The following is a 14,057-nucleotide window of genomic DNA, read 5'->3' as shown; positions in this document are numbered from 1 at the left end:
CATTTGGATCAGCATAATTCCAAGTAGCAGAATTTACAGAATGGTATTCCATGAGCTTAAATTACAGCATGAATGATTGAAGTTACATATAAAATCAAAGCTTCCTGTCAGAATTGTTGTTATCTTAGAAACATATTTTATCTGAAGATTTTATTCTTGCTGAAAGATGAGAGATTGGACCTCATGACCTCTCAAGATCCTTTCCATACCATGAGTCAGATAAGTGAGGAATTATACTTAATTCATATAATGTATCACTAGAAGTAAACTTGAGAAATATTCCATAATGGAGAAAAAATATGATCATCCATAAAGAAGGAAAAAGCACATATCTAATGATCTCTTGCTAGCACTTAAAATAATCTTCTAGTTCAAAAAATATCAACTTGGAAATTTTGTTGAGGGAAGCTGGTCTCGGGAATAGAAGTACTTCATTTTTGAGAGATTTGTGTGATAGGTTAGGAAAGCATTCAACCTTTTAAGATTATTAGAAAATGGGAAAGGAAGAATATTAGCTATTTATTGTGAACGTGTATTAAATACTATAATAAATAAGTAATAAAACTTTTGTTACAGAAATATTTAATAACTTTTCTTTAAATTGCAAAACAATAAAATTGTGTTTTGTATTACTTTTACTATCATTTACCAACATTAGTTTTACAAACTAAAATTGGTAAAATTATTTTTTAATACTTGTGATCATTAGGGATAGAATTTCCTTTTTTTTTTTCTGGGAAATTTTTTTTAATTTATATTTTTTTTCACAGTATATATGCATGAGTAATTTTTTTATAATATTATCCCTTGTATTCATTTTTCCAAATTATCCCCTCCCTCCCTCTACTCCCTCCCCTTGATGACAGGCAATCCCATACATTTTACATATATTACAATATAACCTGGGTAGATAGACAGTAGTGCTAACAATTTACATTCACTTCCCAGTGTTCCTTCTCTGGGTGTAGTTATTTCTGTCCATCATTGATCAACTGGAAGTAAGTTGGATCTTCTTTATGTTGAAGATATCCACTTCCATCAGAATACATCCTCATACTGTATTGTTGTTGAAGTGTATAGTGATCTTCTGGTTCTGCTCATTTCACTCAGCAACAGTTGATTTAAGTCTCTCCAAGCCTCTCTGTATTCCTCCTGCTGGTCATTTCTTACAGAGCAGTAATATTCCATAACCTTCATATACCATAATTTAACCATTCTCCAATTGATGGGCATCCATTCATCTTCCAGTTTCTAGCTACAACAAAAAGAGCTGCCACAAACATTTTGGCACATACAGGTCCCTTTCCGCTCTTTAGTATTTCTTTGGGATATAAGTCCAATAGCAGCAATGCTGGGTCAAAGGGTATGCACAGTTTGATAACTTTTTGGGCATACTTCCAAATTGCTCTCCAGAATAGCTGGATTCTTTCACAACTCCACCAACAATGTATTAGTGTCCCAGTTTTCCCACAAGGGATAGAATTTCCAAGGTAGAAAGTACCTTGGTGATCTGCAAATCCTTCCATTCAACTTAACATTTATTAATTACCTGTCTGTCATGTCTGTGTCACTGTGCTTTGTTCGAAGGATAAAAGAGACAGAAATGATGCAATGTAAGAAGCTTACATTTATCCAAATAAGTACATTTAAAATGTATACACTAATTTTAAGATGGAGAATTAGTAGGTGTTTAAGAAGTGCTTAATTGATGATTAATTTCCCTTTTTATAGGCAAGAGTATTCTCTATCAGTTCCATAAAACATTAAAATGTTCTTAAATTATTAGTTATTTATAATAATGGAGAAAACTATCATTAAGTATTTGCTTTAATTTGTTCTACCCACCAAATATTACATCACTGCAATGTAATATATTCAGATTAATAATTTGAATTTTCTTTTACTTCCTCTTGCTGTTACATCATAATGTTACTAGTTTCCCTTCCCCTAAAAATAATATGATAGCTAAATATCAGAAATACAGTTGGGAATAAAATGAAATAAAGTATGCATAATTTGTAATTTAGAAAGTCATCGTTATAATAGTATTTGAGAAGCTTAACCTGTAATTTTATCTGTTTTTAATTGAAAATATTTTAATCTTACTTAATTCATTGCTTTTTTACTGCTTGACAAATTTATGTAAATTTTCCAATTTTTAAAGTCAATTACCTTTCTACAAATCAAATTCATTATTGTTCATAGATTTCTTGAAGACAGAAAGAAAACACTATCAGAAATCTTATCTGGATTAAATAAATTCAGACTTGATTACAAAGAAAAAAGGTGTCTAGATTCTTTAAAAAAAAAATTCAATTTTGTTGTTGAACTTGAGAGGTGCATAGCTGCAAGCAGTAAATCAGCCATGTTTCTGGTTTCATTCTGCTCTAGTTTAGCTGAACCAAGGGACAGGGAAAAAAGAATTTTAAAAATGTCTATAGTTTATCTAGTTAGGTCCTGATAGCCTGACAGAGTTAATGCTATTATAATTAGATAGTAAACAAAAAAGCCCTAGAAAAATAACTTCCAAAAGATCTTAAGAGTGGCAGATTCAGAGGCAAAATAATGACCTGGGAAATTCCATTAAATCAACAGACATTTTTAAGCAGTTATGTATCATGCATGCACTGTGCTAACAGCTGTGTATATTATTGGTTAGTTGGTTGGGTTTAATAATCCTTCCCCTCAAGAAGCTCATGTTCTAATGGAAAAAACAAACATTTAAATGAATAGTTACGTGGAAGGTAATCTTGTGTTCTTTATGTTCCCAAAGGACTACTATAATTTATTGATTAAAGATTAAATTAACTAGTTTTCTGTTAAATATGTGTTTAAACATATTAAGCAATATTACATCTATTACTTCTATTTAAAATAATGTAACTTTTTAATAGAAGTATTATAACTGGAAAGGAACTTAGAGATCAAGTTCTCATTTTAGAGATGAAAGCCAGAGATGTTAAGCAACCTTAGAGAGTTGTGTAGTTTCAGAACTATAGCTCAAACTACTTCCCCCCCCCCCTTCCAGGTTCAGGTCTATTTCTATTCATAGTTTTGTTTATTTTAATAAAGGTTAGTAATAAAATTGGTTTACTAATAGAATTAATTGCACTTTCTTTTAAGTAGAAAATGTAGACATCATTTTAAAAGTGAAACCACTTAATTATGGGGAAATGGAAATTAGGGACACCTTGTTATAAAAATTTTCCTAAACAAAAAAGAAAAATGGTGAGAAATACTGAACTAGGACATTGCATTTTGTGATGTTATGATTAGAGATTTTCTTTAGAAGAATAGTACTAGTCATTCAGCCACATCATCACAGTTTTATTAAACCCAAAGGCTACATAGCTTACTATCACCTTCAAAAGTTTTTCATTATGGAGGTTGTTATGACCAGATTAACAAAGAATTGATTTTATGCTACATCCATTGGGACATAGAATGTGGTTTTCTGTTTGGAACCCTTCATAGTATTGGGATCCCTTAGATATACAGAATCCTAGATTTGAAATGGGTTTTTACTGGTCAATTCACCCAAATAACTCTTACCACTGGTTAGTTACTTCCCATCTACACCAATCATGACAAAAAAGGACCAATCTCTGAACATCTCCACTTAATGAATAGCAACTGTTCAGTAATGAAAACTGTTTCAGGCCTTCTTTGTTCTCCTCTGGGGAACTGGGAAAAATGGACTGAACATCCATATCATATCATTAAATGGTGTTTCCAAGTTGGTGTTTCCAAGTTTAATAGTTCTTTTTTTTTTTTTTTTTTTTCTGCTTTAGAACAGTTTTTTTTAATAAAAGCTTTTGCTCTTCCCTTGGTTACTAGCTTACTTTTTGCCTTGGACCACATCACTTTATCTTTCTTCAGCCCAGCTTTAACTGTAAAATTATTGCAATATTTCTAACCAGTTTGGATCAGGAATCTTTATTTTTCCTCATTTAAAAAAAATTGAGATATGAGAGGTGTCCATTAAATAGAGATATTAACATATTTTATTTTCAATAATAGATTCTTTCTCCCTTCACCCCATACAACATATGTTGGGCTTGCAAGTTTATATCTTGAAAGAAATGCCTCTTTGTTTAATAGACATTGAAAGTCTATGAAATGAAATGCTGCAAAACCAATTCAGACAGAACTGACAGGTACAAGAATGGGGCTCAGCTGCTCTAAGCTTCCAGACTTGATGACAAGTCTTGCAATAAATAATCAGAAACTGGGTGAAATGATATCAAATGTCAGTTTAAAGTTTTCACTTGTCAAAACTAAGATTGTCTTATCACTAAACTGTTACCAGACCAAATTATGCTCAAATTTTATCCTCAAATTTTGGGGGATAGGAAAGGGGGAGACAAGGTTTCCCTTTTTATGTTCTCTATTAAATGAGTCCAAAGATGGAAATTTTCACTACAATCTACATTACTTCACAGCCAGTTGCTTGAAATGTTTAATAAAGGAGGTTTGGTTTAACCAAAAAGCAATTGTTGTATTCCCATGTGTTTATTATTCTCAGCACCTGTCATTTACTGTACAGTGTTAAACAATCAAGAGTTGTTTCCAGAGAGATAGATTTTACCTTCATTGTTATGAGTAAGTTACCTCATTTGATCTGAAGGACAAAGATAAAATTCTCAAGAACACTAAAGCTTTATCCAAAGAGCCCTTATGATGAAAGTGTTCAATTTTGCTAGAAAGACAGATTCATTTTCTCTAATACTAAGTTTTCAGGAGGTATTTGCTAAATTGTTTTGTTTTGTTTTGTTTTTAGCAAAGTGCCTTCTAATTTTAACTGTTTTGTGACCAAATACTTTTTTTTTTTGTTGACATGTTTTAGTGGGTGTACAAGAATTTTTTTTTAAACATTAAGGGGAAAAGATCACTAATAATCCTTCCTTTAATATCTAGAATTACAAACCACCAATTCATAAGGAATTACTTTATATTAGACATGTAATTAAATGGAAACAAAAGTCAGTCTAAAGTTTTCCTTTGTAAAAAACTAAGATTATTTTATCATCATATTAAGACACTTTTAATTCCCTAGTTCAGAGGTTATTATTAGAATGACAGCAAGCCTCCAATTTTATTCTGGCCTGTGTAATAGACAATCTCAAAGAGAAATTTTTCTTTCTTTGCTCATGATCATATGAAGATAAATCGTACAGTTTCCTGGTCTTTTTGACTTAGAATAGATCACTCTAGCACCTTAAATGTAATAGGCAGCTAATGTTCTATCAATATATGTCTTTTCTGAGTTTCAAAGTCCTATGATTATCTTATGTAAAGTAGATCTATGATCTTCCTTGATTTTCCTTTCAGAATTTTCTCATCATATTTGCCTGGAGTACTTAACCCAGACCTCTGCTTAGTCTCCATCACATACGATTTTAGATTATATTTGTCTGTGCCTGTCATATTTCCCAGAACAGGTCATCATCTTAATAACACTAACTGTCACTTTTTAAAAATCTTTGTATGCATAGTACTGTCTTTGCAAATAATTATCACTTAATTTTACATGGCTTGAAGTTAATGAGAAAGGTATTTTAGTATAGTGGAAAGATAAGATTAAGAAGACAGAGTGACCCTGATGGAAATCCTGCTTCTGACTCTTCAGTTTTCTGACAGGAGATGAATTTTGGAACTTCTCTGGGTATCAGTTTCCTCCTCTGTAAAATAAGATAACAACATAATAACCCAAAGTCTTACTATGAGAATTATAAAATAAGCTTATATTTAGAAAACATTTTGCAAATCTTAAAATGCTATATAAAACCCAATTAAATATAGTGTTTTCTTCCATTTTTTTTCATATTTTGCTCCACTTGTTTCCCTTTTCCAGGTTTCTCATAACAAGTCATTCATTCAGCACGTATTCTAGCCCTGCCTTGTGGAATGCTCTGTGTCAGGATAGCACAGGGTAGACACAGAAATAAATCCAACAGGGTTCCTGTTCTGAGAGTTTAGAATCTAATTGTATATTTAAAGTCTGAACAAAGAGTATTAGATTGTGGCTATATATAGTTAGAATAATGTTACTTGATCTTGAGAAGTTGAAATAAAAATTTGTGTTTATTTCCATGAAACAGGAAAAAAATAACAAATGCAAGATGTTATTACCTTTAAAGTTAAGTAAAGAGATTAAAAAAACACTGGGAGAGTAGGTGAGTGAAAATACTAGTTATCAATGATAAACAGAAATTATTACTATTACAAAGATGATCATGTAATGATACCTTGTCTATATGTTTATAATGTTTTAAATAAATTTGATCTTTTGCTCTAAACAATTGTTTTGAATATATATGTATATATACATTTATAAACAGATATATATATGTGTGTATATTTACATATATATGACAAACTGTATACAATTTCATCATCTGCAAAAAAGTAAAATATACTACCCCCTTGTTTTCCTACCAGTGATAATATTGCAATGTTAAGTTATTATCAATTAAGTAAAGTTAGATTACTATCAGTTAAATAATACCACCCATAACTTTTATTAGTATAAAACTCATGCTATATGGCATTTCACTACTTATGAAATATTCTGAAGAAAGCAAAATGACTACAAAATAAAATTGAGATTACTAAAATGGTATTAGCAGATAAAGCAGGCTTATGGTGTCCTGAATCCTAAGGACTAATCCCACCATCTTTCCAGAATCCATCTCAAATTCCCTCATCTAAAAAGTGGTCATAGCAATCCTTGAACTATCTCCCTTTGTGAAGTGCCTATTGAATATATAGCATTGTAGTGAGAACTATGGATTACATAGGTATAAGCAGACATTTCCTGCTAGGGAGGTTGGTTACTTAATATAGCAAAACTTTGAAGTTTGCAGTAAAATATTGTTTAAGAAATTCAATGAAAACCTATAGTATGTCTTCTTATACTCCAGAAATGCACAATGTTAAAAGATCCCCTGAACTTACCTTTTTGAGTTGCTATATTTTTCCAAGAATAACATTTTGGAGGTTCTGAATGTGTCAAGGATGAAATAACTGCCCCCCCAATGCATAAGATGAATTTGTACTCCAAGCTGGATTATCTTTGTGTTTTGGGGAGGCAAGACAGGTGCCAGCCGGTCTGTGCAAGGCTGGAAAAAATGCTCATGCTGCTAGAGTTCTTTGTAGATAAGGGGACCCTTTTGTCCTCATATTGTAGAAATTCCTGAGGAGAAAGAAGGTGGCTTTGGGTTTTATGCTTTATGCTTTATTCTGTGCTTCTGCCCCTTTTCTCCTTGTGTTGTACTGCCATAAAGATAGACAGTCTGTAAGGACCAGAACTTCTTTGGACTCCACATGCAGGTCATGTCTCATGGAATAAACCTGGGCTGCATATCAGCCTTGGGGTGTGAGAGTCCAAGAAGGCAGGCATTCCCCTCTGGCCCCAGTACAAGGGGCCTGCAGACCACAGATGTCTGGGGAGGTCAGCAATCTGCCAGGTACTGGATCCCTGCCCTAGAACCAAGAGGTTCTCAGAGTCCACCAGAGCAGAACTGATTGGGCCACATGAGGCTGCTTGGCCTGGCCCAGCCAAGGGAACCCCAGCTCCACCACAAGGTGTTTAGACATCGTTGTTATTTGTCCATTCTCAGAGAGGACCAGAATTGGATGTGACACCATGACCTGCAAGCGAACTAGATTAGAGAGAAGGACTGGGCAAAGTCGTCCGCCCCATCTTCCCCCTCCAGAGCATCCGGGTCTAGATAGATCAGAAAGATCCCTCTTGACATTGGACTTAAAAAAAAAAAAAAAAAAAAAAAAAAACAAACCATTTTTTAATGTTGCAACTATAACAAGGAACTACAGATAGGATCACACAATGTATAGCAGTATTTTTCTAAAAAAACTGAAGATGTTTCAATATTTCAATAGACTTAACAATCAATAATAAATCTTATAGTGGGGGTGGCGGGGGGAGAGACAGACTTTTAATAGTGTTAAAGAATTTAAGTCTTTCAAGATTGTTTTAGGAAAATGGTCACAAAGATGGTCACAATCTCTGCAGTCTGTAAGAACCTTAAAAGGTAAATATATTTGAGAAATTAAAATGGTAGGTGAGGGGAGGATATGTTTGCTTACATTATGATAGGGAGCAAAGAAATGTGTCCCTTCAAAATCATAAACTTTTCAAATATTACTGAAGGAATTAAATAAGAAAAAATAGGGGGTTTAAAGAGAATTATTTTTTTCCTGATGCTTTTAAAAGAAAAAGAAGGATAATAATAGTAATAAAGAAAGAAGGGCACTTGGTCTTTTTTATAATTAGGATGCAAGAGCAAATATACAAAGGGATGTGTAGAGGATGTAAAGTGGACTAAAGAGTATTCATAGACACACACACACACACACACACACACACACACACACACACAGGAATTTGGTGTTGAAACATCAAATTCTAGGGGTGGGGAAAGTAAGAATAGGCAGGAGGTCGATGAAAGGGAATGTAACACAAGAGAGAAAATGGGCACAAACTAGGCAGACTTCCTGATCCAAAAGAGAGAAAAAGGAAAAGAACTATATAAAGGGATGCCCTGGATGACAACCTGGGCAGTTGGGAAAGAGTTGAACAAATTGTAACATATAAATATAATGGAATAATATGGAATTATAATGAAATAATGACAAGGATAATTTGGGAAAATCCTGGGTAGTATGAACTGATTCAAAATGAAATGAAGAGGATCAGAAAAGCAATGTATATAAGGATAGCATGGTAAAGAAGGAAAGAAAAAAAACAAAACTTCACAATATTCAAGAATTCTGATCAGTCCATCCACCAACTATATTTTCACTTAGTAAAGGGGATGGATGCAAGATGCAGAGATCACAATTTGGAGAGTATCATGGATTTGTTTTGCTTGAAAAAATAAAAATCTTCCCTTTTTTCAATTAATGGCTGGGTATGGGAAGTAGGCAATGTATATTACAAAGGCCATTGGAACTTTTAGTCAGAAGGACAGAAAGAAGCACAGGCAGAACAGTTTTGGGGGGAAATATTTAGAATTTATTATGTATTTTATGAAAAAGTAAGCACAAAATGAAGAGTTACAGTTTTATATAGAGTATCATAATGTTTTCTGTTAATGTATATGGAAAGACTCTTTTTTGATGTTTTGAATTTCAAAATAGTTATTTTTAAATCATATAAACAGTTTTCTCATTCAAAAATAGTGTAATTGATAGGAAAGTAAAATTTAAAAAATTGATGAAACCCATAGTTTATTAGATTACCATGTGTAAGTTTAGGATTTCTGTTTCCCCTTAGAAATATGTGAGGATCCTACATCTTAATGTTTACACTTCCCTGGAAACTTCCCTGTAATTTGCTGGTTGCTATATGCCATGGAGAGAATTTTCAGGCTTTAAAATATATTTAATTATAAAAATTTCATGTTAAAAAAGCATTTGTCATTGTGCCTCTAGTATGTTATGTTTCTCCACCACTCTTTTTCTTTCTTAGAAACACTAATCTCTCACTAATAATCATAGTGCTATCACTGTATTTCCCTCATGTTTTCTCAGACAAATAGTGAAATATAACAGAGTACAAGATTACATTTGCTCTAAGAAAATTCTCAAACTAAGAATGATGTAAAACTGCATAGCAATTCTATGACAAACCTATTTCTAAAAGGACATGAGGATTAGTGTATCACCATGCCTATGCAATGGACATTCTGCTTTGCCTATCCCTAATCTACACATGCAGAACGAGTCAGACAACTCATTCTGTTAATGTTTTTGTTAAGATTTATTTGACTAGATTTGGAAGAATGAAGAAAGTAGAGTATAGTATTACCCAGGTCTTGGTGCTCTAGTGTAGATACTCTCTCATATGAACTAGGGAAACCCTCCACCCTTTTTTTTTTTTTTTTTTTTTAATGGGTCTCCTATTTAATCTGAGTTTTCTATTGAATTCAGAGTAAATAATTTGTTATACTTAAACATTCTATAAAACAACTTTTACTTATTTTGAACTTTGTTCTTTTTATGTGTGTGCTTTGTTTTGTTTTTGTTTAATACAGTGGTGCTGATTACTATGATTATGGGCATGGACTTAGTGAAGAGACTTATGATTCATATGGTGAGTAACTTGACAAGATGAACTATGAGCAGAAAAGAAAAAGAGAATAAAAGCAGGCTATTTTCCAAGAGCAAATCTCTAAAGCCTGCATTTAAAAAAAAAAAAAAAAAAAAAAAAAAAAAAAACAGAGCCTCCTATGAATTCATTTATACTTACTTAGATATTTTCATAGAGCCCTTTAATATTAAAAAGATGACAAAATTTGTGCTAGGTTGCATATAAAATTCTACAAAGGTAGAAATAAAATTTCTTTTGATGACATAATTTTCCAGATTTACCAAAATAGTTCACTGGACTAAAGATATATAACAGTACAGATCTTTTGAAGTGTCCTTGCTCCCTCAACAATAAAAGTGAAATGATGATATTGAATTGAAAGTATCTACATTCCTTTTTTGTTATGAGTTAGATTGGTGTGTGTATGTGTGTGTGTGTGTGTGTTGTGTGTGTATATGTGGTGTGTGTATGTATATAGATATATGCAGGTAGGTGGTATGTCCATTTAATTCCTGTTGTAGATTTTCAAAAAAGACACACTGATAATCATCAAATGTCTCAAATGCGTTTAGAAAGATAGTAGGCTTAAGGATATAGACTATGACGGAGCAACAACTAAAACCATTACAAAGCATAATAATGGTGGAGATTAATCTCAGAACCATCTGTAAGTGTAGCAATGACAGATCTAATTAAAAGAATTTGTAGTGACAGCAAAATGCCCATAAAAAAAAAAAAAAAAAAAAAACACTTTTTCTTAAAAGATGAATGTTAAATCTTTGGCTAAAGATCAGAGGACAATGAAGTCTTCAATTAGTTGAGAAGCTCAAAAGCCCATGATTTTCTGGTAGGCAGTACAAGTGAATCAGGATTGCAGCTAATGGATGTTATGACATTTTTCTTAACACAACTGGAAAACCATTTTCTGGTGTTCCTTTTGAAGTGCATTTTGTTATCTCCTGCCTGAAGCAATGATGACCTCAACTAGGATTTTTGTTTGTCTTAACAAACACTTATAAAAATACATTGGTTTGCTGAATGCTGTCTACTTAAATTGATGCAAGTTAGCTTGAGGGGACTTAGCTGATTGCATGTTTGTATCAAAAGAAGAGGTCATTCTAAGCATTTTTCCCTTACAGCTTTTTAAATTGGTCTCTGTGGACAGCATAGCTTTTAAATTGCTGTATGTTGCAGCACAGAAGTTAACTCTTTGATACACAAATCTGAGATTCACTAAGGAAATTGTTGAAAGAGCTGTGGTTCACAATTCATTGGCAAAGCCGTCAATATGTCTATTACACTTGGTATCAGAATATATAAAATATACACCATCTCATTAAGCACATAAATTCCCTCCAGCATAACTTTGTTTTTCATATTTATCTACAAAAAGATTCATTAAAAATACTACATCCCTTCTTCACAGATTACCTGACCATATTCTTTTATTTTCTTTGCCCATGTGTTGAAATGGAATTTGTTTTTTCCCCTACAATATAATCCATTTATAAAGATAATGCCTGTGTCTAGACAACTGGCAAAAGTTTAATTCTTAACATTTAGACTCCTCTTAAATCAGTATCTATGAGTAAGAGTATAGCTATAGAATTAATTGGAAAAGGTTTTATTGTTGTTGTTGTTTGGGTTTGGGGTTTTTGTGGTTTTTGTTTTGTGTGGTTTTTGGTTTATTTGTTTTTGTTTTGAATACTTAAAAGTCTTTTGTTACTGCAGCTGTGGCTCATCATAGTATGGTAGTAAAGATATTTGAACTCTTAGTCTAAAAGCTGTTTGTAAGGCCCTATTACATATATGTGTGGATGAATATATGTATATGTGTATATATATAAACATACACAGAGAAGTAATTCCCCCCCACATCCTGAACTTCACCTTCCTTATCTGTCAAATCAGAACATGATGAACTTGTAAAGTCCCTTCTAGCTTTAATATCTGTTATTTTATTTACATTGAAATTTGTTTGCAATAAATTGACATGGAATTTCTAAGCAAACATTTATTTAGCACTATGCTGCGTGTTAACAGAGATCAAAAGATAAAATTATTCCTCCTAGGAATTCCTTCTGGTACTGTGGTACAAGTCATATACAAAAGACTGTCATACTGTCATGCATTCCTCCCTTCTTTCCTCCTTCCCTCTCTCTCTCCCTTCTACCCTTAGTAAACTCGTATGTGCAACATACTACTGCATAATGTATTCTACATAAAATGACCACAGTAATTAAATACTTTCCACTTTCAAAAAAAATTATATTCCTCAAGGTGAAAAATGTGTACATACATATATGCACATGTGTTTACATCCACATATAATGGTTAGCAATGTTATGGTGTTCTTAAGGGTTACAAGAACTTTACAAATGTTAATTCATTTCATCCACATAACAACACTATGAAATGCTGTTATTATCCCTACTTTCACTTAAAAAAAAACCTGATGTTGAGAGAGGTATAATGATTTATCCAGGGCTTATACCAGTTAGTAAATGTCTAATTCAGAATTTAAATTCATATCTTCTTGATTTCTAAGCCCTTTACTCTGATCACGTATGTATTTCAATAAAAATCATACAGAACAAAATTTAAAAAAACAAAACAAAAAAAAAAAAAAAACACCCATAATGTCCCTTCACAGAAGGGGATAACTACACGGAGAACAGGAAAGTTGTCATAGTGATGGTGGCACTGACCCTTGAAGAAAGGCAGAGGGTGGCTGAGAAGAGAGTATGCTCTGAGGACAGAGAATAGGACTGTCCACTAACTATCCAAGACAGGCACCAACCAGAAGGTTTCTTACCAGAAAAGAAAATTATGCAAGAGGGGCATTAGAACCAATCTGAATAGAAGCAGTAGCATTTGAATTGGGCCTTAAAGGGCAGATTTACTCTTCAAAAAAAGACATATTCAAGATGACAGTTATCCATTGGTTAAATACTAAGTTAAACTCTGAAATATTAAACTATTCTAGCATCGATAGCAATGATCTAATTATGATAAATCTTACCTTTTCTAGGACAAGAAGAGTGGGCTAATTCAAGACATAAGACACCTTCATCAAGGACAACAAAGGGAATCTACAGAGACCAGCCATACGCCAGATACTGATTGTACTGTCTGATGTTGTGAAATATCCAATCTCCACCAGTCCTGTATACTGTTCAAAGTAATTTTTTTCTATGAACAATCCCTTTTTAATAAATCAAAGCGCTTAAAATCTGAATGGATGGACTGAACTTAAACTACTTTGTTGAAACAACAAACTGGGCAGAAAGACATGTAAAACAAGGAACTTTGTTATTGCCAGTCTGTATATGAAAAATAGGAGATCAAAAGAAAAAAATAACCTTTGATTAACTAGTGTTAAACAAAAATTAGGTTTACTAAACATGTTAATCCATTCTCTTAACATAAGCCTCACCTTTCCTTTTAAAGGTTGTCCACAGAATTTAGTTCTATCTTTCAACCATATGCTAGTTTTTTCTCTTGCAAAGATGTGTAAAAAGGGAAACCAATTACAAATGCAAATAATGTGGTATTCTTTTGTAACTCAAGTCTTGAAATGTTCTGTAGTGTTAAGCAAAGTCTCTTCTTGCTTGATACTAAATAAACTTTTGAAAGAAAAGCCTTGTGTGTGAGCTAACAGTTTTTTTCTTATTAAAAAAAAAAAACCTTCATAAATAGTAGTAAACAGGGAAAAACATCCTTTAACCATGATTGTCATAAAAGGGTCACACTAAACATTGTACACCGTTTAAAAATGGTATAAAAATTAAATGTACAAGCATATATTCACAGTAGATTTAAATGCTGTTTAAAGACTCCAAATGGTATTGCTCTGCCTGAGTGCCATATTAAAACCAAATCTTGTTTAAAACTGGTTTTAAAATAACTACTGAATTTTCTGAAAAAGATGTGATTAGTTTTC

At 32.5% G+C, this 14,057-nt stretch overlaps 1 protein-coding gene across 1 annotated transcript in view; it reads left to right on the top strand.

The window, feature by feature from the left end:
• The window catches only part of KHDRBS3 (KH RNA binding domain containing, signal transduction associated 3), a 259,539-nt gene extending 245,785 nt beyond the window's left edge, over positions 1–13,754 (top strand). The window contains 2 exon segments of the mRNA XM_074264910.1: positions 10,059–10,117; positions 13,146–13,754. Coding sequence (XP_074121011.1) covers positions 10,059–10,117; positions 13,146–13,237 — 151 coding nt within the window. The 3' untranslated portion in view covers positions 13,238–13,754.
• The last annotated feature ends 303 nt before the right edge of the window (positions 13,755–14,057 follow it).

The sequence above is a fragment of the Sminthopsis crassicaudata genome, chromosome 1, assembly GCF_048593235.1.
Source record: "Sminthopsis crassicaudata isolate SCR6 chromosome 1, ASM4859323v1, whole genome shotgun sequence".
Taxonomy (NCBI): domain Eukaryota; kingdom Metazoa; phylum Chordata; class Mammalia; order Dasyuromorphia; family Dasyuridae; genus Sminthopsis; species Sminthopsis crassicaudata.
Note: the sequence above shows the minus strand (reverse complement) of the source record. Positions and strands in the feature narration are given on the sequence as shown.